Raw genomic sequence first — 27,758 nt, forward strand, 5'->3', positions numbered from 1 at the left:
CGAAGCTGGCACTGTCTGTAGGAAGTCTGTACGTTCTCCCTGCGTCTGTTTCCTCCAGGTGCTATGGACGTATGCTTATTTTAAGTTAATTGGTGTATTTGGGCAGCTCAGGTTCTTGGGTCTGAAGAGCCTGTTACCGTGCTGTACGCCTAAATTAAATTAAACTTTACTTAATTAGGGTCTACAATACTGAGTTTTTTTTCAAATTGCTTTACATTGCGCGCTGTCTTTTGTCTTTTAAACTGTTTATTCTTAATGCAGGTTAGGCATTCTAAGAGTGTGTCTCAGGCAACTGGAAAATTTGCATATCCAGTAATCAGCAATCCCCATAGGTGTCAGATAATGGGAATTTTACTCTATCCTGTTGAAGGCCTTACCCTGGTCCAAGCTAACTCGGAAGGTGTCCACCTTTCTGCCCTGTTCATAGGCGTTAGTATCCCGTTTTTTAAAATTTCCTACCTCAAACCAAGAGCCCAAACAATTTTTCCAAGTGCAGCAGTAATTCACGAGCATTAGTGTATTCTGTGTATATGGTATGGACTCGTACATTGGGGAGACTGTGCGATTGCTTTGCAGATCACCTGCATTCAGCCTGCAAGAGCCTCTCGTCGCTTTTATCCACCCTGAAATGTCTGTCCTGCACTGATATCACGAGGCTCAAGGTAAGCTTAAGGAGCAATATCTCATCTTCTGTCTCAAGTTGCATCCTCTCGATTCTATGTTGAAGTCAGTGGCTTTGGTGCTCTGTATGTAAATTGTACAGTTCTAATCCAGGTCATCACCTGTATTTTTCTCCACCAGCACAGCCGTGCAGGGCACTTTTGACTGCTTTAAATCTCCGTTAATTGCCATGGCAACTGTGACCTCGCCCAAAGAAGTATTTTCTTTGTTCTGTTCACCTCTCACTTACTTGCTTTACCACTGTAAACCAACCGGTCGGTGTCTTCACTTTTCCAGTTCTGATAATGTCTTTTGACCAAAAGCATTTAACTTCCGTTGATGCTGCCTGACCTGTTGAGTGTTTCTAGAATTTTTTGGATTTTGTTGTGGAAATAAGGTTGCTGTGTGTCAATAAACGTGCAATCTTCACTGGTGTTTATCAGAGGATCACGTTTAAATTGCCACTAAAATAAAATGCAGATGTCAAGAGGATGATGAATTTTTTAATGTAGGCAGCAGATAATAGCCAATTTTCACCCTGTAAATTCCCAAAGGAGCAATGAGATAAATAATCAGGCTGGTTATGTTAATTTGAGAAATTATAATGTCCAAAGAACAAGGAATTTTTCCATGAACTGGCATGGGCCTTTTTGCAGCCATCTCAAAGGGAAATAAGGTCAAGGTTTAATGTCCCATCCATTCGATGCTATGCCTGACAGACCGTTCTGCACTCTTGTCATCTCCACTAATGTGTTAGGATAGATTTTGTGTTCATTTCTGGAGAGAGACTTGAACCCGTAGCATTTTCACTTAGAAGTGAAATGCTGCCTTTTGATCAATGGTTTAATGCAGGGGTGTCAAACTCAAATTCACGGAGGGCCAAAATTAAAAACTTGGACTAAGTCGAGGGCCGAACTAAATATTTATTGAAAATTTTCAACAACATCTGCATGTTTTCTCTTCTTTCAACATATGTAATGTTAAACTTTTTCTTATTAAAATAAATGTTTAATAATAGTTTTGGATAAACTCTTTCCAGAAGCATTAACAAATGAGAAATAAAATATTCAATAAATAATATTTCTCTATAGAGGATTTGTCAAATGTTGCTAGTGTGCTGTCGAATCGTAAAATCTGAGGGCTATTGAGAATGTGGGAGAATAACATGATTCCTGAAACAATCCAATGGGTGACTGATTGTGGGCATGAACTCTAGCAGGGTTATTTGCCATGCCCTTTTTCCATTGGTACAGATATCCTTTGATTGACACACTTTTCAAGTTTTATGCCTAATGAGCTTGTATCCAGGTGCAGGACCATTTTTAACCAAGAATATATTTATCACTGTGACATGAAACTATTGGAAGATCGTTTTATCCTGAGATTAAAGTTCATAATCCTTACTCAGGCATGTGTGCGGGAGGGCGGGGTTTGCGGGCGATCGGGTTGGACAACGACAGTGCGGGGGCATCGGCTCTCGCTGCAGGGCGTCATCTTGGCGGATCGGCGGCCCCTTCATCGTGAGTCGCGGATCAGCCTGCGGCAGGGAGGGGGAGTGGGCAACGGTCCTTGCGAGGTCAGGCCCGAGGCCTCCCGTTCCGGGCGCTGGGAAGCGGCCTTGGCTTCCCCTGACACCGGCCAGGCCCCAAAACCAGAGTCCACGGTGAGACCCTGCAACGTAAATAGAGGAGGTGGGGGCGATTAGCAGGCTGACGCCAATGCATTCTGGGATTTGTTGTATTACTGTGCATGCGCTATACTGGCGCGGCGGCCAGCGGGCCACCTCTAATACATTTTTGAAATGATCTTGCAGGCCAAATATAATTATATCGTGGGCCAAATTTGGCCTGCGGGCCAGAGTTTGACATGTGTGGTTTAATGCCTTGTGCTCAAAGTAAGATAGCAGCAGTTTGTATTTGTAAGGCATCTTTCACATTCTAGCGGTATCCAAAAGCATGTTGCAGCAAAAGATGTGCTATATTGCAGATCTAGAAGACATTTTTGCACAGCAAGTCCACAGGATGCAGTGAGACGCAAAATCTGCCAATCTCTCAGCATGTTGGTTGAAGTGTGAAAGCATTAGTTCTTTTTTCTATCCATACCCCTTGAATACTTTGGCTTACTGTTAAATTTCACCATGCAGTGAGATTACAACTAATTCATATTTTCATAGAACCTAGAACTTTATCGCACAGGCCTTTGGCCCTCAATGTTGTGCGGACTGAAATATTCCTTCCAAAAAATACTAAATCCTTCCTACCTCGTAACCCACTATTTATATTTCATTCATTAGCCTGTCTGTCTTAAATGACCATATTGTTTCAGCCTCCACCACCAACCCGGCAAAGCATTCCTGGCACCCACAACTCTGTGTATATTTTAAAAAAACTTCCCCTGATGTTTCCCTAAACCTTTCTCCTTTCACTTTGTGTAGATGTCCTTTTGTATTTGCTATTTCTGCCCTAGGAAAAAGCCACTGGCTGTCCACCTTATCTACGTCTCTCAGAATTTTGTAGACCCCTATTAGGTCTCCTCTCATTCTTCATTCCAAAGAGAAAAGTCTGAGATCTGCTAACCTTGCCTCACAAGTCTTATATTCTCCATAGCTTCCACATCTTTCCTATAATGAGGTGACCAGAACTGAACACAATACTCCAAGTGTGGACTCACCAGAGGTTTGTACAGTTGCAACACAACCTCTCGACACTTGAACTCAACCCCTATTAATGAAGCTCAGCATCCTAAAGGCCTTCTTAACTATCTTATCAACCTTCATGGCAACATTCAGAGATGTATCGATTTAAACCCCAAACTCTCTCTGTTCTTCCACACTGTTAAGTATCTGACCATTAATACTGTACTCAGCCTTCTGGTTTGACATTGCAAAATTCATCACCTCACACTTATCCAGATTGAACTCTATCTGCCACTTTTCCAGCCAACTCTACATTCTGTCTATATCCTTTTGTAACCAATGACAACAGTACACTCCATAACTCCACCAACCTTCGTATCATCCGCAAACTTACCCATCCTTCTGCTTCTTCATCTAGGACATTTATAAAAATTATAAAAAACAGGAATCCCAGAATAGATCCCTGCGGAACTTCATTAGCCAGTGATCTCCAGGCAGAGTGCTTTCCATCCACTACTACTCTCTGCTTTCTGCAGCAAGCCAATTTTTAATCCACGCGGCCAAGGTTCCAGGAATCTAATTTTCATGATTTTCTGACTGAGTCTCTCAGAGGGGAAACTTGTCAAATGTCTTACTAAAATCCATATAGACCACATTCTCTGCCCTACTTTCATCAATTTCTTTTGTTACCTCCTCAAAAAAACTAATTTAGGCTCATGAGCCACAACCTTCCCCTCAAAGCTGTGCTGACTGTCCCTGGGTTGACGGTACTTCTCCATATGTTCATAAATCCTATCCACTGATGTAAAACTCACAGGTCTATTATTCCCAGGATTTTCTATGTTACCATTTTTAAACAAGGGGCCATTCTCCAATCCTCCAACACCTCCCCTTTGGCTAAGGAAGACTCAAAGATCATAGCCAATGCCCCAGCTATCTCTTCTCTCCCTTCCCACAGCAACGTGGGGTATATCGTGTCTGACCATGGGGACTTGTAAATCTAATTGTTTTTAAGAAGATCCAACACTTCCTCTTCCCCAATCTCAATATTGTCCAGCCTGTTTATTCTGACCTCGCCCTGATCAAGGTCCTTTACTCTGGTGACTACTGAAGCAAAGAATTCATTTAGGACCTCCTCAACCTTCTCCACCTCCAGGCACATGTTGCCTCCTTCATTCTTAAGGCCCCACCATCAGTCTTGTCATCCTTCTGCTCTTCGCATACACTTAGAATACCTTGGGGTTTTTCTTAATCCTACTTGCCAAGTACTGCATGAAAACCAACAAGGTCGGGTCAGATACAGCAATGAGCTCTCTGAACCCTTCTCCATTAACAATGGCGTGAAGCAAGGCTGTGTTCTCGCACCAACCCTCTTTTCAATCTTCTTCAGCATGATGCTGAACCAAGCCATGAAAGACCCCAACAATGAAGACGCTGTTTACATCCGGTACCGCACGGATGGCAGTCTCTTCAATCTGAGGCGCCTGCAAGCTCACACCAAGACACAAGAGAAACTTGTCCGTGAACTACTCTTTGCAGACGATGCCGCTTTAGTTGCCAATTCAGAGCCAGCTCTTCAGCGCTTGACGTCCTGCTTTGCGGAAACTGCCAAAATGTTTGGCCTGGAAGTCAGCCTGAAGAAAACTGAGGTCCTCCATCAGCCAGCTCCCCACCATGATTACCAGCCCCCCCACATCTCCATCGGGCACACAAAACTCAAAACGGTCAACCAGTTTACCTATCTCGGCTGCACCATTTCATCAGATGCAAGGATCGACAATGAGATAGACAACAGACTCGCCAAGGCAAATAGCGCCTTTGGAAGACTACACAAAAGAGTCTGGAAAAACAACCAACTGAAAAACCTCACAAAGATAAGCGTATACAGAGCCGTTGTCATACCCACACTCCTGTTCGGCTCCGAATCATGGGTCCTCTACCGGCACCACCTACGGCTCCTAGAACGCTTCCACCAGCGTTGTCTCCGCTCCATCCTCAACATCCATTGGAGCGCTTACATCCCTAACGTCGAAGTACTCGAGATGGCAGAGGTCGACAGCATCGAGTCCACGCTGCTGAAGATCCAGCTGTGCTGGATGGGTCACGTCTCCAGAATGGAGGACCATCGCCTTCCCAAGATCGTGTTATATGGCGAGCTCTCCACTGGCCACCGTGACAGAGGTGCACCAAAGAAAAGGTACAAGGACTGCCTAAAGAAATCTCTTGGTGCCTGCCACATTGACCACCGCCAGTGGGCTGATAACGCCTCAAACCGTGCATCTTGGCGCCTCACAGTTTGGCGGGCAGCAACCTCCTTTGAAGAAGACCGCAGAGCCTACCTCACTGACAAAAGGCAAAGGAGGAAAAACCCAACACCCAACCCCAACCAACCAATTTTCCCCTGCAACCGCTGCAATCGTGTCTGCCTGTCCCGCATCGGACTTGTCAGCCACAAACGAGCCTGCAGCTGACGTGGACTTTTTACCCCCTCCATAAATCTTCGTCCGCGAAGCCAAGCCAAAGAAACTTGCCAAGGCCTTCTCATTCTCTCTTTGAGGTCTCCTAAGTCCTTTCTTAAGTTCCTTCCTGCTACCATATAATTCTCTTGAGCCCTTCCTAAAATTAATGAATGCTTCCTTCTTCCTCTTAACTAATTGCCTCACCTGTTTTGTCATCTGCGGTTCACTGCAACCGTTGTGGTTCCATTGTTTTTTTTATGCCCTCATTCAGTAAAACTCCATTTTTTTAAAATTAGAATGAATGCACGTTTTGTCTGTCCTTCTGTTGCTAATATCACTCCTGAATGAACCAGTTTGTAACCCCTTGTAGTAGATCTCTCCATCAGTGAAGTTGATTCCTTTTATCAAGCCATTAGTTTCTTGAAATATTGTCAATCACATCACCCATTTGTCCATGTTCTAAGGCATTATTATGCTACCCTTGGAGTGCAGTTGCCTCTGGGTTTTAACTGAATAAGTGACTTATTACCAAGGAATCTGCAGTAAACAACTTTACCTGTGCCAGCTGGCTAGTAAAGTTCAACTGCACCATGATGAGTTTTACACTTGGCAGCTTCCCAAGTATTTTTTTAATCCTCCCAACAAAGCCAAGGGTTTTGTTCTGACTTGTAGGGTCTGCCCTTTGACTATAATTATAGCTGATCCATTTCAGTATTTTAAGAATAGTGCACAAATGATCTGAAATGGCTGCATCTCAACTCTTGAATGGATGAGCCTGCGAATCACTTGGCTGATTGCAGGACATTGAGCACAAGATAGAACAATAACCTGGCCAACGTTCCTTCAAGACCTACTGATAGAAAACTCCTCTCCACATTGTGGTGGTCCACCACCGGCCTACTGCAGGGGGCAACCTCTGTACCTGCAGGAGTGTAAGGGGACAGGACAACACCTGGCCGGCTGCCGATCAGTCGGCCTGAATGGATCAAGCCCCACCCGGTCGGGTGTCAATCACCCTCCGGGATATAAGCCTGCACCGCCCTCCCGAGGCCTCACACTGAGTTGCTGCAGCCACTTCTGTGGAAGTCCTTGTGGATTAAAGCCTGTTGTACAGTCTTTATCTCTGTGTGTGTCTGATTCTGGCTAACAGTGCACCACACACATTCAGAAGTTACATTATCAAAATGGCTATTGCTGGAAGTGCAACCAGATTGTTGCCTGGCTGCAGCTTTCTGCAGTTGAGCATTTATTGATCATTATTATGTGCGTGTGCCATCACCAGCTTGCAGTTTAGATGAGCAGCCTGGATTCATGTTTACCCAATACCTGCTGTTGGATATAAAACCCACTGAGCAGTGTCTGGGTAAAGTTTTTCAGTACAGTGCAGCCTCATTGCCAGAGGTAACATTTACTGCCATAGAAAGAGTCAGAGAGAGATATTTAAAACTCTTGCAGCCTCTCATTTAGTTTTTATTGACAAACTTCCCATGCCCCTGACTGAAGACCTTTTGAAAAGACTGGCACTTCCTGGAAGCACTTCTCTCCTTAAATGATCTTAAATTAAGTATTCCTAGATATTTGCTTACCTCTAGGAGACTTCCCTCTCATCCATTGTTGTCGCTCCATTACTAACATGTTGCAAAGGGTAAAACACAGGATTCTGTTGATACCGTGGTTAAGTGAAGAAACATACAAATGCTGGAGAAACTCAGCAGGTCAAACAGTACCTTTATGATGTATCTTTAACTTTGCTACATGAAGACACTATTTGACCTGCTGAGTTTCTCCACTATTTGTGTGTTTTTCAACATGTTGCAAGGGTCCCCTTATAAATACTGGCTTTTTGGAGAACATACTCAAATATAAATTATGGAAAGGCTGTCTTCTTCTTCTGGCTATCCATCCCACAGGATGATGATGGTTCCTTTCAGTCATTTTGTAGGGTTTGATAGGATACCCCACTGCACAGAAAGGAACTGTGTGTGTGTGTGTGTGTGTGTGTGTGTGTGTGTGTGTGTGTGTGTGTGAGAATGGATTTAGGTTGGTGGGGATTGGACTCGTCAAGACCCACCCTCTCGGCATCCCCTCCTGCATCCAGCGGCATGATAAGGTCCAAGACAGCTGGGAGAAGTTCTGTTGCAATGAATGGCCAGACCAAGCTTCGATGCAAGGGACAACCTTTCTGCACTTCACGGCACGTGTTTGCTAGATGGTCATCGACCTTGAGTTTGTCTGCCCTTTGACAAGTCTTGTTTTTCATCCTGCAGGGCATCTACCCTGCAGGTGGGGGATCCAGTTTAGTCGCTGACCACCTGACCCTGTGTCAGGTAGTACTGAGTTACGCAGTACCAGTAGAACTCAGACGAGTGACCTGACGCTCACAGAAAGGCTGCACCACCCCTCCAAATTAAAACCATTACTCTTACTTCTGAAGCTATTAGGTAATATTACCATAAAAAAATTCAAGCAAAGAGTAAAGCAAAATATGAAATTCATTGTTCTTCAGGTAGGAATTGTGGATCCAAGTTGAAGTACCTGTAATAGGAGTGTCTTGTAAACTGTTAGGTTTCCTTTCATTTGTATTTTCATTTAACCCATATGATTGTTTCTCAAATGCAGTATTGGAACTTTAGCTTGAGTCATGTTGTTATGTCAGATGTGAGTGCAAAGAAAATAGGGCATGGAGTTAACAGAATTGTTTTTTCTTGTGTTTATTTGTGGTTACAACAGCAAATCTTGCAGCACTGATGGAAGCCGTTTTGATCTGATTTTAATTTGACCCCCAAGCTTTCCCCTCCCCAAGCAAATTATTCTTTTAATAGGGCACACCATACTCTATTTTAATTCCCTGCTTGTTTTGCTTTATTATTTAGTTGGTCACATTTTTATACTTGGTGTAAAAAGCATCCCATGATGCATTGGTGGAGTATTTTCAATCAAAATTTGATAGTGACCTAATATCAGAATCATGGTCAAAGAATTAAGTTCAGTTATGGGGAGACTAGTGTTGCAATTAAAAATATTAATGTTCTTTGCGATATTCCTCAATTTAAACTCGTGTTTCAGAATTAATTTAGTAATTCTGTCCAACTTTTTGTGAAAAATGTAGTTAATGTCCTTGGTTCACATATGATCTGCACGTGACTACAGCACCATCCTGTGGAGAAAATTGAACACAGCAGAATTGAACCCTCCCCTCTGAATCTGAATCAAGAATTACTTTGGCCTGTTTATAGTCTGGCAGTGAGGCTGAATACAGGTATAGACCACCAAACCACTCTCAAGCATGCCCCGCCATTCAGCATAATCGTGGCTTAATTCTTTTTCTGTGCCAATTCCCCATAACCTTCACTTCCTTAATCTTTCAAATGTCTAATAATCAGCTTCCACCATTATCAGTGGCTTAGAATTCCAGAAATTCAGTACCCTCAAAAAAGAAAAAACTTCAGTTTGAAATGCTGTGTCCCAAAGTTCCTGTCTTTTCCACAAGTGTAAACATCTACAGTGTCCAACCCATTTAGGTCTGCTTACTTTGCTCTTGCGAATGGCAAACTGTTTCCAGAGAGGTAGCAAATTGGAGATGCTGAGCAAAATACCTATCATTTAGTTTGAAAGAGATGAGGTGTTTTTGAAAATTTATGGAAGTAGGAAAGGTTTTATAACAATTACTGGTTGGGAGGGTCAGTGGAGACATGGTTAGCGCCATGCTATTACAGTGTCAGGGACTTGGATTCGAAACTGTTAAGGAGTTGTAAATTCTCCCCATGTCTGCCTGGGTTTCCTCGGGTACTCCAGTTTCTTCCCACCCTTCAAAAACATTCCGGGGTTGTAAGTCAATTGGACATAATTGGGTGACAAGGACTCGTAGGCAGGAAAGGCCTGTTACCATGCTGTAATTAAATTAAATCTGCATGTTGTAATTGGACATTTTTTTCTTGACACTGGGACTCACCAGGTATGCGAAAAGCACTTTTTTTCTAGTTCGGTATTGCACTATGTGAAACTTATAATTGCAAGTATTGTCTTTAGGCATTGTGTTGATCAATAATGCAGGCTGGGAATCTATGTTGGTTCTCAGGGAACCTTCAGCTCAACAGTACAAGAGAGTTGAGATATTAGTGGACATCACTGTTTCAGAGATAGTATCATAAGTAATGGGAGCAGTGGTAGAAAACCACAGGATTGTTATTAAACTCCCATTTAGTTCACGGAAATCTTTGTGGGAAGAGATTATGCACTCCTTATCCAGTCACACACAAATGACTCGAGATTTGCTAAGAGTTCTGAACTTGCTCAATTGAGGACATCTACAAGAGGTAGTGGCTCAAGAAAGCAATCTTTATCCTCAAGGACTCTCACCGCTTAGGCCATGCCCTCTTCACATTGCTACCATTAGTGAGGAGGTACAGGAGCCTGAAGGTGAACACCCAACAGTACAAAAATAGCTCTTTCCCCTCCACCATCAGATTTCTGAATGGACAATGAACCACAGACACTACCTCACTTTCTCTTCCTTTTGAACGAATTTATTTATTATAATTTATAGCAATATATTCACCTGTAATGCTGGTGGAAAAACAACAAATTTCATGACATGTTCATGATAAATTCTGATTCTGAACATTGCCCTTCTCAGATCCAATTTAGTAATATTAGCAATGTGGTTGACTCTGAACTGTCCTTTACAGACACTAGGCAATTAAAGATGGGCCATAAATACTGGCCGTAGCATCCTCTGAGTGGATTGAGAATAGTACATTTAAATTGTGATTTTGGTGAGGAGCCAGTCATTTAAGTGGGATTGATTTTGTTTCAGTTTCATTTCAAATTTAAGGTAATTTACAAAAGAGCCAGTAAGTACATGGGATTTTATTCAACACAGCAGGTTTTGCTGATGTATTAAGCTAGCCTGAAGCAAAAAAAATTGTAAATTGGTGAAAAATAAATCTGTGAGCATTTGCAGGAATTTTCATAAAGTATAAAAGAATACTTTTGCAATATAAAATTATAACCCAAGAGAGTATTGAAAAAAGCTTTCTGGGGGCTTGGTAACACAGTGCTTATACAGGGGTATGATCAAATGGATGCAAGGAATAACTTGGGATGAATTTACTATTTCCTTATCAGGCATCATCTTGGCCTATATAATTTTTTTCTCTCTTTAATGCATCACTCTGCACTTAGTTACAAAACAAACATTACTAAACACAGTGTAAACACAAATCTGGAGAAGCTCAACAGGTCAAGCAGTGTCCTTTATATAGCAAATGTAATAGTACATAACTGATGTTTCAGGCTTGAGCCCTTCATCAAGGAATGGGAAAATGTTGGCAGGCGTCCAAACAAAAGAGTGGTGGGGGGAGAAGGGGTAGTCATAAGTCAGGAGGTGATAGGTGGAGAAGGGAGGGAGGGGACAGCAGAAATAGAGGGGAGGAGGGATGGCCATGTTAAAGGAGGGGGAAGGGAGGGAGAAAAACTGGAAAGGGGGGGGTGGGGAAGAGGAGAGCAGGTTAACAGAAACCGGAAAAGTCGTTGTTAATGCCATTTGGCTGGAGAGTGTCTAGGTCAGAAAATAAGGCATTGTTCCTCCAATTTGTGGGTGGTCTTGGTCAGACAGTGCAAAAGACCATGGACGGATGTGAGTGAGGGAGTGTAACACAGAACTGAAATGTTTGACTACTGGGAGGTCTCTGTCATTGGTGCAGACAGAGTGAAGTTGCTTAGTGAGGGAACACCGGATACAGTAAATCAGTCCACAAGTGTTGCTTCACTTGAAAGGCCTGTGTGGGGCCCTGGACTGAGGTGAGGGCATAAGTATGCCTGCTGCTACAGGGAAAGGAGTCGGGGGTGCAATTGCTGAGGAGGAATGTGCACAAGGGAGTCACGGAGAGTGGTCCCTACTGAAGGCAGGGAGGAGAGGGGGAGATGTGTCTGATGGTGGGATCCTGTTGTTAGTGCCATAAATTCCAGAGGATAATGTATTGGACGTGGAGGCAGGTGGGGCGGTATGTGAGGATGAGAGGAGTTCTATCTTTGTTACATGTTGGGGCAGAGGGGGCCAGGGCATATGAGCAGGAAATGTGGGAGAAGGCTGAGTTGATGGTGGTGGAAGGGAAGCTACATTTGTGGCGGACATTTCGGAAAACCACATCTTGGGAGCAGATGCGATGGAGAAATTGAGAGAAGGGGATAAAATCTTTGCAAGGGACAGGATGTGAGGAGGTGTAGTCAAGGTAGTTGTGGGAGTTGGTGGGTTTGTAAGAAATGTCGGTGGAAAGCTTATCTCCCAAGATAGAGACAGATCCAGGAAGAGGAAAGTGTTGTCAGAAATGGACCAGATTAATTTGAGATCAAGGTGGAAATTGGCCATGAAGTGAGTTAAGTTGACAAGCTTCAGGTGCATGAGGCAGCCGCGATGTAGTAATCGAAATACCAGGGGAAGAGTTAAGGGGTCTTGCCTGTGTAGGCTTGCAGCATGGATTGCTCCACAATCAGGCAGGCAAAGCTGAGACCTATGCAGATACCCATGGCTACTCCTTTGATTAGGAGGAAGTGAGGTGAGTTGAAAGATAAGTTGTTTAAGATGAGGACAAGTTCTGCCAGGTGGAGGAGGGTGGTGGTAGAAAGTGACTGGTTGGGTCTCTGATCCAGAAAGAAGTAAATACTTTAAGACCTTCTGTATGGGGGATGAATGTATAAAAGGATTGGACATCCTCAAATAGCCATGGGTACCCCCAAGGGTCCCAGCTAAGTGTGCCTTTTTGTTGGCTTTGTGAAAAGCAATCGATGCTGCACGCACACGCAGGCAAGGCCCCTCAACTTTTATCCAGTATATTGATAATTCCATCGAGGCTGCCTCATGCACCAGCGAAGGGCTGGTCAACTTCATCCACTTTGCGACCAATTTCCACCCCAATCTCAAACTCACTGGTCCATATCCGACAAAACTCTCCCCTTTCTAGATCTCTCTCTCTCTCTCTCTCTCTCTCTCCATCTTTGGAAACAAGCTTTCCATCGACATATATTACAAGCCTACTAACTCCCACAACTACCTTAACTACACTTCCCTACACCCTGTCCCCTGCAAGGATTCTATCCCCTTCTCTCAATTTCACTGTCTCTGGCGCATCTTGTTCCCAAGATTATATCTTCCCGTCCAGATCTTTCAAAATGTCTGCCTTCTTCCACAAACATGGCTTCTCCTCCACCACCATCAACTCGACCTTCTCCCACATCTCCTCTATTTCCCGTTCATCTGCCCTGGCCCCCTCTGCCCCCAGACGTAACAAACACAGGATTCCCCTTGTCCTTACCTACCACCCCACCAGCTTCCAATACATTATCCTTTGGAATTTACGGCACTAACAACAAGATCCCACGACCAGACACACCTTCCCCTCTCTGCCTTCTGTAGAGACTTCTCCCTCACGCACTCATCCCTCCCCCAACCCCCACTTAAACCTCTGGCACCTTTCCCTGTGACCACAGGAGAGCCACACATGTGCCCACACCTCCTTCCTCACCTCAGACAAGGGCACCAAACAGGCCTTTCAAGTGAAGCAACATTTCACTTGTGCATCCGGTACTCCCTTGGTGGCCTTCTCTACATTGGAGAGACTAGATGCATATTGGGAGATCACTTCACAGAGCACCTTTGCTCCATCTGCAACAGTAAGAGAGACCTCCCAGTAGTCAACTCTTTCAGTTCTATGTCGCACTCCCTCACTCACATGTCTGTGCAAGGACTTTTGCACTGTCCCACCAAGACCTCCCACAAATTGGAGGAGCAACACGTTATTTTTCATCTGGACACTCTTCATTCAGCCAGATGGCATTAACATCGACTTTTCCATTGTCTGCTAACCTGTTTTCCCATCCCTTTTCCAGTTCTCCTCTCTCCCTTTCTTTCCCCCCCCCCCCCCCCCAACACACACCCCCACCCTTGGCCTAGCCATCCCTCCTCCCCTTGATCTCTGCTGTCCCCTCCCTTCCTTTTCCACGTATCTCCTGCCTTGCGACTACCCCTTCCCCAACCCCCCCTCCCTCTTTTGTTCGGGTGACTACCGGCATTTTCCCATACCTTGATGAAGGGCTCAAGCCCTTGTATTTTTTAACCGTTGCTAAATAAAGGAGACTGACCTGCTGAGTTTCTCCGGCTTTGTGTTTTTTTTTCAACCACGATGACTGTTTTACTTCTTATTACTAAACACAGGTTTTTTTTCTTTGTTGTGCAAAAAAATGAATTCACTTTGTGTGCTTAAAATAATTGGTAAAGGAACCAGGTAATATTTTGTATGCAATAGGTTATATTTTTATTCCACATCAGCATCTCTGAATGCTCTTGAGAAAGTTTTGGGATTGTGCTGTCTGCAGTGCCATAGTATGTGGAATATTGGCTACAGTCTCATGTGTCTTGGGTGAATTGCCATAAAGAATCATTGAAACAGGTTTAAAAATAACATTCAAAAGGGAATTTGATATACACTTGAAAAGCAAAAAAAATCTCCAAAACTGTACGAAAGAGAGGAGAATGGAACTGAGGGAATGAATCCTTCGAAAACTGGCACAGGTAGTATGGACAGAGTAACCATCTGTGCTTTATGACCCAATGAAATGGGGGAATGAGAATTGCCTTTCCAAACTAAATGCTGGATAAATGTGTTTTAATTTCCCACAGAGAAAACTATGTAATATTGCCTCATTCCCAGGAACTATTAACTCAACTTTTCTCTCCACCAAACAGGTTTCACGGACTTACTGTTGTGGCACATACAGAGCAGGTCCAATGAGGCAGATCAGTTTGGTGGGAGCAGTGGATGAAGAAGTTGGAGATTATTTTCCAGAATTTCTTGATATGTTGGAAGAATCTCCATTTTTGAAAGTAAGTTTACAGACTTTGGATTGATTGGAAATAATGAGTTCACACAGCATTCTAGGGTGGTATTCAGTTCTTGTGCAGTACTTCAAAATCAAAGATTGTAGCTTCACGTCTCACCCCAAAATCTTGAGCCCATATTCTAATCTGACATTTCTACCGTAAAAGGCACTGCCATTCAGAAAAAAAATCCCCCTTTACCGCAATGATGATAGATCCATGGCTTATATTGTAAAGAAAAGCAATGGAGTTGTCTTTCTCCATACTGGTTAACATAACTTAAACATATCTGGTCGTCGTCATTTTATCACAGCTTTCAGGTTTGCAATAATAGCCATACTTTCAAAACCTACTGACTGAAGTGTTTTGGGAGATCCTAAAACTGTCTTTGCTGTCTTATGGAAGGCACTGATGTTTGACTCCAGGAATATGCTGGCCTGACAACTTCCCACGAAAGCAGCTGACAAATTTCTGTCCCTGGTTTTAGCCAAATTTATATTTGCTGATTTAGAGCCATAGTTAATGCAATGGCCAAAGCACTTTATTGGAGCTGTCTGCGGTGCATTGCACATTTGGTACTAATCCAGTGATTAGTCATGATTGTGAAGCTGACCTGTGTACCATGTCATCCAATAGTAATTTTCCTTTCTTGGTCAATTGAAGCTGACCATCCAGTCCAAACTGAAATTCAAAGGGTTCATTTGCAACGCTCTCTCCATTCCCTGCCCCAGTATCAAAGAACTTGTACATTCTCTTATGACATCCCTGGATGCATTATAACCAGTGAAATACATTTTACACTGTGGTCCTTGATACAATATAGAAAACATGGTAATCAATTTGAACAAAGTAAATACTCACAGTGATAGTGACTAACAAATCTTTCAGGGTTTCTGTGTGAAGAATAAATATTAGTAGAAATACTGAGAAATTCACAGTCTTACCATTTCTTTGCTACTGTCCTCCTATCAAATTATAAATCCGCAAAAGGGTTAAAGGTCCTAGAACCTACTAGGATATCTATCTCTAATAGGAATCTTTTGGAAGTGACTGTAGAAGGTAGAAGTTATAAATGTTGTACAATTTCCTAATTTGAGTAAAACATATCTCTATTTACTTTCTGAGTCAAAATGTTACGTTTTCCAACTGCTGCAGGAGTACTTGAACCGATTCAAGAAAGAAGTTTGGTACAATCTTCTTGTAGTGATCAAATGCTTATATGTTGGCTTTGGTAGCTACTCTTCTAACCTGAGGAGTGTATAAAATGTAAACTTTATAAAACTTTAACAGTGGAAATAACGCATTCTGGTGTTGAAAACCAGCAGGGAGGTGAAAGGAAGTTTCCTTCAAAGTAAATTGAGTAAGACACGAAAGTCTGCAGACACCATGGTTGAAGTAAAAACACAAGGCTGGAGAAACTCAGCAGGTCAAACAATGTACTTTATGTAGCAAAGATAAAGATAACCAACCAACATTTCGGTCTTAAGCCCTTCAAGGTATGATGAAAATGCAGGCAAATAGTGGGGATGGGGCAGGGGAAGGAACACAGACCCACAGGAAGGAGGTAATAGGAGGATAAGGGAGGGAGCACACCTTCAAATAGAGGGAGGGGGAATGGCTCTGTGAATGGAGAGGGAAGAGAGTGGAAACCAGGAGAAAAGAAGACAGAGGGAAGGGGAAGGAAGCAAAGGTAAACACGGAGTGGACAAGCAGAAATTGGAGAAGATTATGTAAATGCCATCTGGTTGGAGAGTGTCCATATGGAAAATGAGGTGTTGCTCCTCCAATTTGTGGGTGGTCTGGGTTTGACAATATGAGGCCATGAACAGATATGTCAGCATGGGAATGGGGCGCAGAATTGAACTGGTTGGTCACTGGGAGATCCCTGTCACTGATGCAGACAGAGTGAAAGTGCTCTGCGAAGCATTATGAACTGAAATACATTGCTTCATCGGTGGAGGCTCATGTTTGGTAGTAACTTTCAAAATGGAAATGGATAAATATGACAGAACAATGCACTCAACTCTACAGATTCATGTATTTTTATCCATTGGAATAGTTTAATGGGATATGGTCCAAACACAGGCAGATGGTACTTGGTCAGGTAGGCAACTTGGTCGACATGGACGAGTTGGGCAGTAGGGGCTTGTTTCATGCCTCTAGATATTTTAAGTGCCTTTACAAAATATAAAACAAAATTGCAGGACTGAAAGGAAAATTCAGTGAAATTAATAGAATTAATGTTTGAGAAAGCTGGCCCTAAAAAATCATGGGCTGAATGGGCTTCTGTACTCTGATTCTAATAAATCTGACTACTTATAAATATGGGATCCAGAATTGTTCTCAGCCATTCTTTTTATGGGCATTTCTCTGCAAATAGATGACTCTTCCTTGGGGGACACTGTCCCATCTTCAGCTGCACTGTCGGTCACAGAGTGATGATGGCCCCATAATGTGGGTGAGACCCGGCGAGCAGATGATTCCCACTGCAGATATGCCAAAGTCCCCCTTCAAGAGACGACGGTAGGCATATGCTTGCGATGTAACACCTTTGACAGTCTTTTTCCATGACCCATAGCAAACTTGGATTTGATTCTTTTCATTCTTTCATAGATCGATGAATGAAATCAAGAACCTCCAGTATCTACCTCGGGCCAGTGAACCTCGCGAAATACTCTTTGAAGACAGGACGCGAGCCCATGCAGACCATGTGGGGCAGGGCTTTGATTGGAAGAGCACTGCAGCTGTAGGTGTGCTGAAGGCAGTCCAGTATGGAGAGTGGTAAGAAGATCGTAGTTTGTGTTCAGGTCTGACTTTCCATTGGAGGTATGCTCAGAGCTGTAGTAATTCTAAGTCTGATCCTCATTACTTGACTCTCCTTTCATCTTTTCAAATTTGCTTCTGCAATGCCCTGGAAAATAATTTTTATTTCCAGCTCTGGCACTGCAGCACCTCCATGATTTTGTACTGTGGCTGTCAGGTTAGAAGAGACCTGAACTTGGCTTTGCACTGAGGACTGAGCCACAGTTAACATCGTTTTGGATCAAAGGCAGTTTAACAAGCAGTGATTTCCTTTGGTGCAACTCAAGTCTGAGTTAAAATTTTCACACTTCTTGCAATCATAAGGTTCGATTAAATGAGTTCTTGTTAGAAGTAAATTTGCTTATGTCCTTTCTGGGTCCTTTATATTCATCAAACACCATGAATGCTCCTTTTAACATGTGATCCTTATCTGTTCTACTTTTGAAATTTTACTTGTAAAATTCTAAACTTTCCTCACTGCACTGGAATTCTCAGTTGACGGGTTCTTTGTGATGAGTTCGTCCCTGTGCTTTCTTCCCCTATCTAGTCCTTTGCAGATGACCTCTAATTTTAATAGTGTTGGATAAAGTGTTACATTTCTCTTTGTGTCTTAAACTTTAAAATATTTCAGTCATTCTTATCCGACTATCGTAGAAATTGAAATTCCTTTAAAATCCCTCTTGATTAAACTTGTGTTCTCTTTGTGGCAGGAGTGACCAGATTCGGATAACCAAAGACGTGATATGTTTTCATGCAGAAGACTTCACAGATGTTGTACAGCGATTACAGCTGGACCTGCACGAGCCACCTGTGTCACAGGTACGATGTTCAACTCTTCCTCTAGAGTTCAGTGGGAGTTTAGATTCAGTTTTCAGATTTATTGTCAGAAGACCTACATGACATCACGTACAATCCTGAGATTCTTTTTTCCTGTGGGCTAGGCAGAATTACTACTTATTGATAATGCAAAAACAATTGTACTCAACATACATGTAAACAAATAAAGAAATGTAAACAAACAGGGGGAAAAAGAGGAAAAAAAATCAATAAAGTGCAAAAGTGAGAGTCCTTAAATGCGACCCTAATTGAGTTTGTTGTTGAGGAGTCTGATGGTGGAGGAGTGGCAGCTTTTTCTGAACCTGGTGGTGTGAATCTTGTGGCACCCGTACCTCTTTCTTGATGGTAGCAGCGAGAACAGAGCGTGTGCTGGGTGGTGTGGATCCTTGATGATTGTTGCTGCTCTCTGATGGCAGTGTTCCGTTTAGATGTTCTCAATGATGGGGAGGGTTTTGCTTGGAATTCCTGGGTTTTGTCCATTTCCTTTTGCAGGGCTTTACATTCAGGGATGTTGTGTCCCCACACCAGACTGTGATGCATCCGGTCAGCACTCTTTCCACCACAGATCTGTAGAAATTTGACAGAGTTTCTGATGTCATACCAAACCTTCACAAACTCCTGAGGAAATAGAGGTGCTGATGTGCTTTCTACATGATGCCATTAGTGTGTACATGTTGACCATTTGCATTTGACTCATTGTGCCATGTTGGGGAATAGAGTAGGGAAGGTGTTTGTTGGTCATCATTTTTGTGTGAAATTGGATTTACTTGAATATGTACGTTTTAAGTAATGTTATTTTAAATTGGAACCTTTCTTCCATTATTTTGTCACCTTGCAGCTGAAGGCTTTTCAAGTGGTGTGCGAGCTCTATAGATATGTCTTAACTTGTTCCCTGCAGTACTGTTACAAAAGTATTTGACCTTCAGTGAAATCTTAAAGTGCTTCATTTTGAGATTTTATTTTAAATTTAGACATGCAGCACGGTAACAGGCCCTTTCAGCCCATGAGCCCATACCACCCAAGCGATCTACAACCTGGTGCATTTTGAAGGATGGGAGGAAACCCATGCAGACATGGGAGAATGTATAAACTCCTTACAGACAGCACCAGATTCTAACCCAGTCGCTAGCACTGTAACAGCATTGTGCCACCCATGACATGTTGGAAATTAAGTAGGAGGTGTCTGTTTAATATATGTTCATTATCAGGAGTAGATGCTGAGAGTGAGGTGCAACTAATTTATTCTGGATCTTATGGGGGCTTGTTTTCACTTGATTTTTAGTCAATAATTCTTGTGCTGCTTTGATGCTTGTTGGACAGGGTGCTGGTTTGTGAATTGTGTTATGGGCCCAGAGGATCCCAAAACCCACCAGCAATAGAAATTCACCAAGACAAATGGTTACTTAAACAAAAGTTACTTTTAATTATCTTTAAACATGAAAACAGGATCAAACTTTAATTTATTACTCTTAACTTAACCTAACTTATCTTCTAATTCTAGGTGCATGTGCATGCAATGTGTGTGTAAATTCAGAAAAGTTTCTAAAATCGCAGACCAATCTCACTTCTCACTTTTCAAGTTCACTGGTTGCAGGCAATTCTTATATTGTGCACAGAATTTAACATTTATGAATTTCAACAGGCTTTGGTGCTTGAAAGGTAAATGGTTACCGCTCAGGAAGGTTCTTGTCAGTTTTCAGAGAGAGATTTGTTGCTCATAGGACACCCACAACTGATTCCTTTTAATCAACCACTTCAGTATCTTGCTGAAGAAACTTGCTCCATCAGTGTTTTCCAGATGATAACTTCTTTCTTTCAGGTCATGACAGAGTTCCTTTTTGTTTCCCTTATTTCAAGTGAAACGTTATGCAGCCAACCATTTCCTCTTGTATGGGCCACAAGGGCTTTGACCAAGCTGAACTAAGAACTCTCAACCAGTCTTCAAAGTGGTTTTTTTTCCACAAGCCTGTCATGGTCCTCTTTCCATTTCTCTCATCACTCACACTCACACAACCACATGACCCTCTTAGAACAGCCAACCACTCAGACAGATTGTGGCTCTGGACCTAATCTTCTGAGTTTGTTCATCTGTGGCTTTCCAAAACAATAATCCATCATTCCACAACATGTCCAATTAACACCTACTTGTGAAGTCCTTATAGGTGGCCAAACTTGCTTAATGTAAGAACCGCAAACGATAAAGCTTCAAGAACAAAATTCACACATACGTTTTTATTGTTACATACACATTTTGTAACAAAAAATTTATATAAATTTTAAGAAATGCATATTAAATGCAATAATATTTATTATGCATGCAGTTTTTAAACTGTTAATTTGTATTAGTTTCAATAATCACAAAGACACAAATATGTAAAAAAGGTAAACCAAAAAAGTGAGAGATATTTTAATCAGATTTCCACCTTACAAAATTAGTCTTATTATAATCATATTTTTAATGACTAAAATGCAATGCTACAAATATCAGGCTATTAAAGATGCGTGACGGGCAGTGAAGGGGAGAGACTGGCAGTGCGAGGCGGGCGGGTTAGGGGGAGAGACCGGCAGCGCAAGGCGGGCAGGTGAGAAGGAGAGACCTGCAGTGCAAGTCGGGCAGGCGATGGGGAGAGGCCAGCAGCAGGAGTCAGTCGGGTGGGCGGGGGGGGGGGGGTGGTGGAGAGACCGGCAGCGCGAGTCGGGTGGGCGAGGGTGGGGGGGGGTGAAGACTGGCAGCGAGCCGCATATTAAAGGTCAAAGAGCTGCGGTTTGGCCACCCCTGTTATAGGCATTCTTCAAAGTTTCTGCAAAGACGCCTGGACTTCCTGGCTTGAGCAGAGCTCTAGCATTTTAAATGAGATCTGTTCTGAAGTGTTTGTATGTGACCTACACTAAAAACCCCACACAATTTATTTCCTTTAAAACACATCTGTATACAATATAAAACATCATTTGTCACAGTTGTCTTTGGGTGGTTTCTCATTAACTTTATACACTGAAAATATCAATGCTAATAGACTCGATAGATTTGTTGTTAATTAAGGACTGAGCTCCTCTATGTTTATTGTCACTTCCTGTTACAGGATTCCCACTTCTCCAGGTGCTCATCATACCAAAGCTGCCAGTCTTCTTTGAGATGAACTAGTTAATGGTTATTGTGACAATATATTGTTATAGATCTATGTTTAGCCCACCATTATCAGAGGTGGTAGCACATGAAAGAAACAGGTTTGACACTAATCCCAATGTAATGGGCCAGAATCATGGTTATTGACTAATGGTTATGGTGAGGAAGAGAGAGAGGGGATGAATTATTAATCACCTTATTTCTGGATGCAAATTTGAAGAATATTTTTCTCCACACCTTCATGAAGCTACTATAATTTATGCATTAAAGTTGCCCAAGAAAGTTAGGCAAATATTTGATAACAAAATCTGCCTTGAGTGAGGAGTTTTATATTTTTACATTCTTACAACTTTTCCAAACCAGAAAAGGAGCAGCAGAAACTCTGAAGCTCACTCCTGAAGTGGTATATTTTATGTACTCTTTCTCTCAATCCAGTCATTCTTTCTTTATTTTTTTCTAAGCTTGATTTAACTCTTACTTCACCATGTTCTTCTTTTCATCCATCCTTTTCCTTCCCAGAACTTTAAATCACACTGTTAGATTGTTGACTCTGTGGTTCTTTCAGTTCCAAGGTACCCTGTTCCCCTGCCAGGCTGGCATTACCTCAGTTGCAGTGTAAAACAATTTTGATTTGAACAAGAGAACAGTGCAGCATTGGAATTGGCCCTTCAACCCACCATATCTACACTGACCATAATCCCAGTCTAACTAATTTTATCTCCTGCACATGGTCCACATCCCTTTGTCTATAATCTTGTGTAGATCCCATGCTGTTAGTTTGAAAGAGGGCAAAAGAATGCCCCCCCCCACCAGATTAATCCTCCAGCAATGTCACCAATATAGGTGATCCATTTTACTCTATGGTGGTTGAGGAATGTCTTGTACATATGCTTTCTAATCTCCAAAAATTATTGCACTTCTACACATAATTGGCTAAATATACTTTGGGAGATTTCAAAACTTAAATATCTGCAATTACAGTCAGAAAAGTTCAGCAAATAAACTTATATCTGTCTTTCTTCTCATTCTTACTGGGGTTGAAGAGCTAGTATGAATTTAGAAGGGATTTTCTGTCATTTTTGTAAGACTTACTGGCTTACATTGTAGATGTAACTATTGTTCAAGTTCATTGCGTGTACCAGAGTACAGTGATAAAGTTTGTTTTGTGAACAGTCCAGCTAGTCAACCCACACACAGTACAGGAGTTAAAAGCAATACAGACTGTGGAATTACAGAGGGAGGAAAGGCAACATTATGTTACCCGTGTGGGGTTCTTGGAGAAGGTCGCAGTATGCCTTGGTTCAACCATCTCTGGACCAGTGGCAATTACTACAAGGGCAATATATCAGATCAATATCCTTTTTTTTTCACAGTGTGTGCAATGGGTGGATGAAGCAAAACTTAACCAATTACGGAGAGAGGGTATCCGCTACTCCAGAATCCAGCTCTCAGACAACGACGTATACTTTATTCCTCGAAATGTCATACACCAGTTCAAAACTGTGTCTGCTGTTTGTAGCTTAGCGTGGCACATCCGCCTGAAGAGATATCACGAGGAGGAGACAGAAATGGAAGCAAACATGGACTCTGACATCATCACTAAAGAAATTAAGACAGAAACTAATGTGACCTGTTCAGATGATGAGGCAGTGAAACCTGAAGTCCAGGCCAAGCTGCCTGTAATACAGGAAGATCACAGTCATCACCCACAAGATCAGCAAAATTTTCCACAATAATGTGTGTGTATATACTCGACTTTTTAAATAAATTTTTTTTTTTCTTTCTTTTTAAACAGGGATGTGAAGTTTTCGTTTTATGTTGGCTGGGATTCAAATTTTAGATTCTTCCATTCTTAAAGTGTGTTCCTTGAATTGCAGTGATGTTAAAATGCACTCAGCAAGTGAATGCCAGCCCTGTTTACACAGATGTTCAGGCCAGCCATGCCCTTTTTAATCTAGCTCTGGGTAATGTCCTCAAAAAGTAATCCCCTGTTGAACCTGCACCTCATTTCAGAGAGCATTATGGAGCAGGAGTAAACTAAACATAATTAAAGAATTCCACTCTATCTTCACAATACATTGTATGAAGACTTGCTACTCTGTTGCTTTTCATCTTTTTGGCATGGTTATACAAGTTTTTTTTAAATCAGAGAATTCACTGATGGGCGAAACACAAAACGTGATGATTCACAGGAACAGAGTTCAGTTTTTTTCAGTGTTCACTAATTTCCTCGAAGCAAGGAAACCAGTATCTTTGTCCACCCTGGATTTTACATGAATTCATTCTTGCACCAGTATAATTAGCCCTTAATTGTCCAAGAATTGACCAAGCTTGCAAATGAGTTCACATAATTACCGTATATACTGTGTAATAGTCAATCGCATGTAATTGTCAATGCCCCCCCCCCTTTTTAGCCAAAATATAAAATGTTTTGCATATGACCCATGCAAAGGTCATTCCCCCCCCCCCCCCATCATTTTAATCGAATAGATTATATTGTATTGATATTTTATTATTATAAAAGGAAAATCTAAACCCACCTCCAAGAAAGAAGCTGTTTGGCCAAAAAGAAGACAGAAATTCTTTTCAGAGTGGTAAATTACCTCATTAGTCAGCAGTTCTACCTTCCTAACAAATGAAAGATTATAAAAGAAATGCATAATGCCTTGAATACTGAGGGATTGATCCTTTCTGAGACGCTGGTTCAAAAAGTCTTAACAATTTAACCTTCTCCCAAATTTCTGTTGGAAATCATTGCTGATGTTTCTGCGTAGCTTGGGATGATTGCTGAGATGCTAGTATCATTGATGTCTCTTATCCAGGACAGTGATGTCCTTGGGCTGTGAAGCCAGCTTCACCAGAGTTTCCCTTTGTTAAGCCCTTGGTGTTCCTTTAATTTCCTGGATGGTTGTGTTGAAATATGTGATGCAGTCTTTTGCTACATTTCATCTTAAAGCATTCACCTCTGAATTGCTTCCCTGTGGAATAAACTAGGCAGAATATCAATGGGTTTATTGCATAAAATTGTTTAGATTGTTATTGCCAGTTTGTCTAAGCTACTATTTGATGGTCCTGGTTAGGATTGAAATGTATGACTTTGGGTACTATTTAAATAGGCTTGTGCAAATTTGCCTTTTAACAAAAATGTTCAGCAACTTATTACATTACTTCACCTGGAAAATTGCTGGTTGAAAGATTACATTTTAAAAAAAATTGTGGGAGACCTTCTCTGTTTGGTTGTATTACCTAGATTGGAGTGAAGTGCTTTCTCATTTCTATCAGCAGTGAGCTTGTACTCAGTAGATATTAATGCAGAATTCTGTTTGTTACATAATTGATGTACTTCTGGACAAAGTTATCGCAGGGATAATAGTAGAACGTGCTACAATGCAAATCTACAGCCATGAGAAAGGTATTAAGTCTTGGAAACAATGTTTGAAATTTTCAGGTTATAGATTTTCATGTTTGGCAGAAGTTTTCTGGGTGATGGAGCCAAGTTAAGATCTCAAATAGTTGTAATCTGATTGCACAACAGAAAATGTTCCAGGGGTTAAATAATCCAATGCTATTATACTTCCTTATCTAATTTGCTCTTTCCCAGGATGGGAATTGCAAGATCATTATTAGTTAACCTTTTAATTTCTTGCTAGTTGCAATAATGCTTTGTTAAAGTTGATTACTGACTAATTATAGCAACGTACGTTTATTCGCCTGCAAAAAGCTCCAGGAAGATGTGAGGAAGATGGGAACTATTTCCCATCTTCTCCAAATAAGATATTAGAGGTATTCATATTGACCAAATATTGATTACTCTATCACAACATGGTCCTGTTTCAAATTCCCAGCCTGCTAGCTGTTTTACATCACAATAAACCTACCTCTAATTCAATCCATAAAAAGGGTAAGAATTAGGAATGATTTTTTTTCTTTTAAATTCAAAATCATTGTTGCATTTTGTCCAGTTTCATTTGGATTTCCTGCAGTAATGTGACAGCTGTTCTCATGCCTTAAGCAGTGTGCATTTTGAATCTGAGGAATTAACTGAAGGATGTTAGGTATACGAGTGCACATCCTGAATATGTAAGGAAGGAACTCCTTAACTGCAGCATATCATTTTGTGGTCTGTCTGACTATGATCATTGAAAAATCTGTTCTGCAGCAACGAGGCATTTTGGCTAATTGATAAGCCTCAAATAGAGTCTTTTTGAAAAGATCTGGCTTAATATCTACTCAGAATTTTTTTTTAAATCTGTGTGAACTATTATTTCACCAATAGCTGACCACTGGGAGTGCATGAAATTAATGTTTTAACACCATTCCTTGTGATTTCGAACATACTGCCAGATGGTGACACAGTTCAACCAATTCTGTCCAGACTTGATTTTACCTGGGCTTGTCTTCCAGTAAGATAGCTATAGATTCTAATATCTTTGTATTTTCAACCTTTTCTTAACTTGTTCTGTTCATTTATGTGCTGATTTGTGCATTTTAGTCTCCAGGAACAATTATACTGGGACCAGGAAGCCAGGCTGATGCAGAACGGATTATATGGCAAGCTGGCCTCAAAAGATGGTTTGATTTCAGAAAGGTATTGTCTGATTTGAATTTAGTTGGATCCCAAGTTTAATCTCAGAGGAATTTGGAGTAGAGCAGTGTTATATTTTAAAATGCCATGACAATGCCCAACTCACAGTGGTATTCTGTAGTCAGTATGTGTAACTAACATTGAATTAAGGACAGGCTTGTATCTAACCTTGAGCTTAGATGATTAAGGGATGATCTAAACAAGTTGTTTTAAAAGGCTGATTACATTCAGTAGATCAGAAAAAGTTTTATCTAGTTTGGAAATTCAGATTTAGAAATGTGATCTAAGAACATTTCTTCTCACAGAGTGAAAATGTGCACTTCTTTTGGTAAACCCAATACTGTCACCCAGAACACTACATTGCTGTGAATACTGAGGGTCAGGTTTAATTTCTCAGACCAAGATGGACAGAATTTTAATTAAGGATAATAGAGTAATAGTGAATAGGAGTGGAGCTGGCGATCAACCTTTAATACAACAGATATGAAGGAGGGATTCAGTGTCCTCCACTGGCTCGGTTGGCATGAAAATAATGAATATTAACAAGACTTGCATTGTTCTCCGAGTATGTAGGAAAATCTTTGCTACTTTTGAGAGAAATGGGAATGATTTTGCTTTGACAAATTTAACGCTCCTAATGTGAGGTCCTTTAAACCAATTCAAACCAATCTGTGCAGACTTGCTTCAGAGAATACCAGTCACTGAGCTGGATTTTTCCATGGCTTCAAACTGGCTCCATGTCCTTTGCACTTTGGAAACCCAGCGGCACCACTGTGATTTCATGCAGTTCTACATGTTCTGCACAGCATGCACTCCCTGGCCACCCTTTACAAAATTTACCCTCTAAGATCAAAGGTACAAAGTTGGGGCATTCAACCTCTCGTATCTTTTCCACCCTGCATTGTGGCAATCTTGCACTTTTTGTCCCATTTCTACATGATAGACATGTAGCCCTCCTACCTGCGTGGTTTTGTTTTACCTGCAGATTTGTCCAGTTTATTCATTCTAAGTTGTCAAGAAACAATGCATGGCCATCTGTCCAGAATTCCTCATTCCCTTTCCAATCCAAAATCAATCTCCCAATGAACCAACATACTGCTTCCTTCAGCCAATTCTATATGTGTTCCTGTAATATGACAATTTGCTTAATATTGAGACATACACAAAATCTGAATAGATGTTAATGTTTGATTTTTATTAAAATTTCATGTGCAATCAAATGATATAATCTGTGTAAACAGGGTTCCTGAGCAACATGATGAACAACCTTTATAATGATAAATAATTTTATCCTCCAGACATTTGGGGTGGGGGGGGGGGGGAAGGAGTGGGGAAGTCGGATATCCATAAACTCGTTCTCTGCTTTTAATGAGAGGAGCTGTATTTGTTGTCTTGTCCTGAGATTTTTAAAGCTTAAAATTTGGTTGTTCAGAGTAAAACTTGCTTCCCAGGCACTTGTATTTTTTATTCACTTTAGTGTATTTGTAATTTTTTATCCATTTATAATTGTAAGCTGTTTTCAAAAGAATTATGGCTCCTTTAAGATATTGTAATATTGTACCTAACAGGAAAATTCCTTCAGGTATATCTTAGTTTACCAATAGTCAACATTATTGAAAAGCCTCAGTGTATCTAGCGGTAATTTATGAAGACATTTACTTTATTTTTGAACATTTCTATCAGTGTAGCAGAGTTGATGCCCAAAAGGGTATTGTATTTTTGTATTTCTGTTAAGTATATTTACATTAATGTAAACTTTTCAGCCAATCTGCATGCATTAT

The 27,758-nt window shown here is 41.4% G+C and overlaps 1 protein-coding gene across 2 annotated transcripts in view; it reads left to right on the forward strand.

The window, feature by feature from the left end:
* Positions 1-27,296, forward strand: part of LOC138765125 (lysine-specific demethylase 9-like) — a 79,633-nt gene extending 52,337 nt beyond the window's left edge. The window contains exons 3-8 of one of the 2 annotated variants that reach the window (XM_069941910.1): positions 14,498-14,635; positions 17,010-17,152; positions 17,243-17,410; positions 18,142-18,250; positions 22,766-23,129; positions 25,885-27,296. In XM_069941910.1, coding sequence (XP_069798011.1) covers positions 14,498-14,635; positions 17,010-17,152; positions 17,243-17,410; positions 18,142-18,250; positions 22,766-23,128 — 921 coding nt within the window. In that variant the 3' untranslated portion in view covers position 23,129; positions 25,885-27,296. Of the gene's footprint in view, positions 1-14,497; positions 14,636-17,009; positions 17,153-17,242; positions 17,411-18,141; positions 18,251-22,765; positions 23,287-25,884 lie in introns of those variants that run through there. The other variant, XM_069941909.1, reaches the window with a different exon arrangement.
* The last annotated feature ends 462 nt before the right edge of the window (positions 27,297-27,758 follow it).

The sequence above is a fragment of the Narcine bancroftii genome, chromosome 5 (genome assembly GCF_036971445.1).
Source record: "Narcine bancroftii isolate sNarBan1 chromosome 5, sNarBan1.hap1, whole genome shotgun sequence".
Taxonomy (NCBI): domain Eukaryota; kingdom Metazoa; phylum Chordata; class Chondrichthyes; order Torpediniformes; family Narcinidae; genus Narcine; species Narcine bancroftii.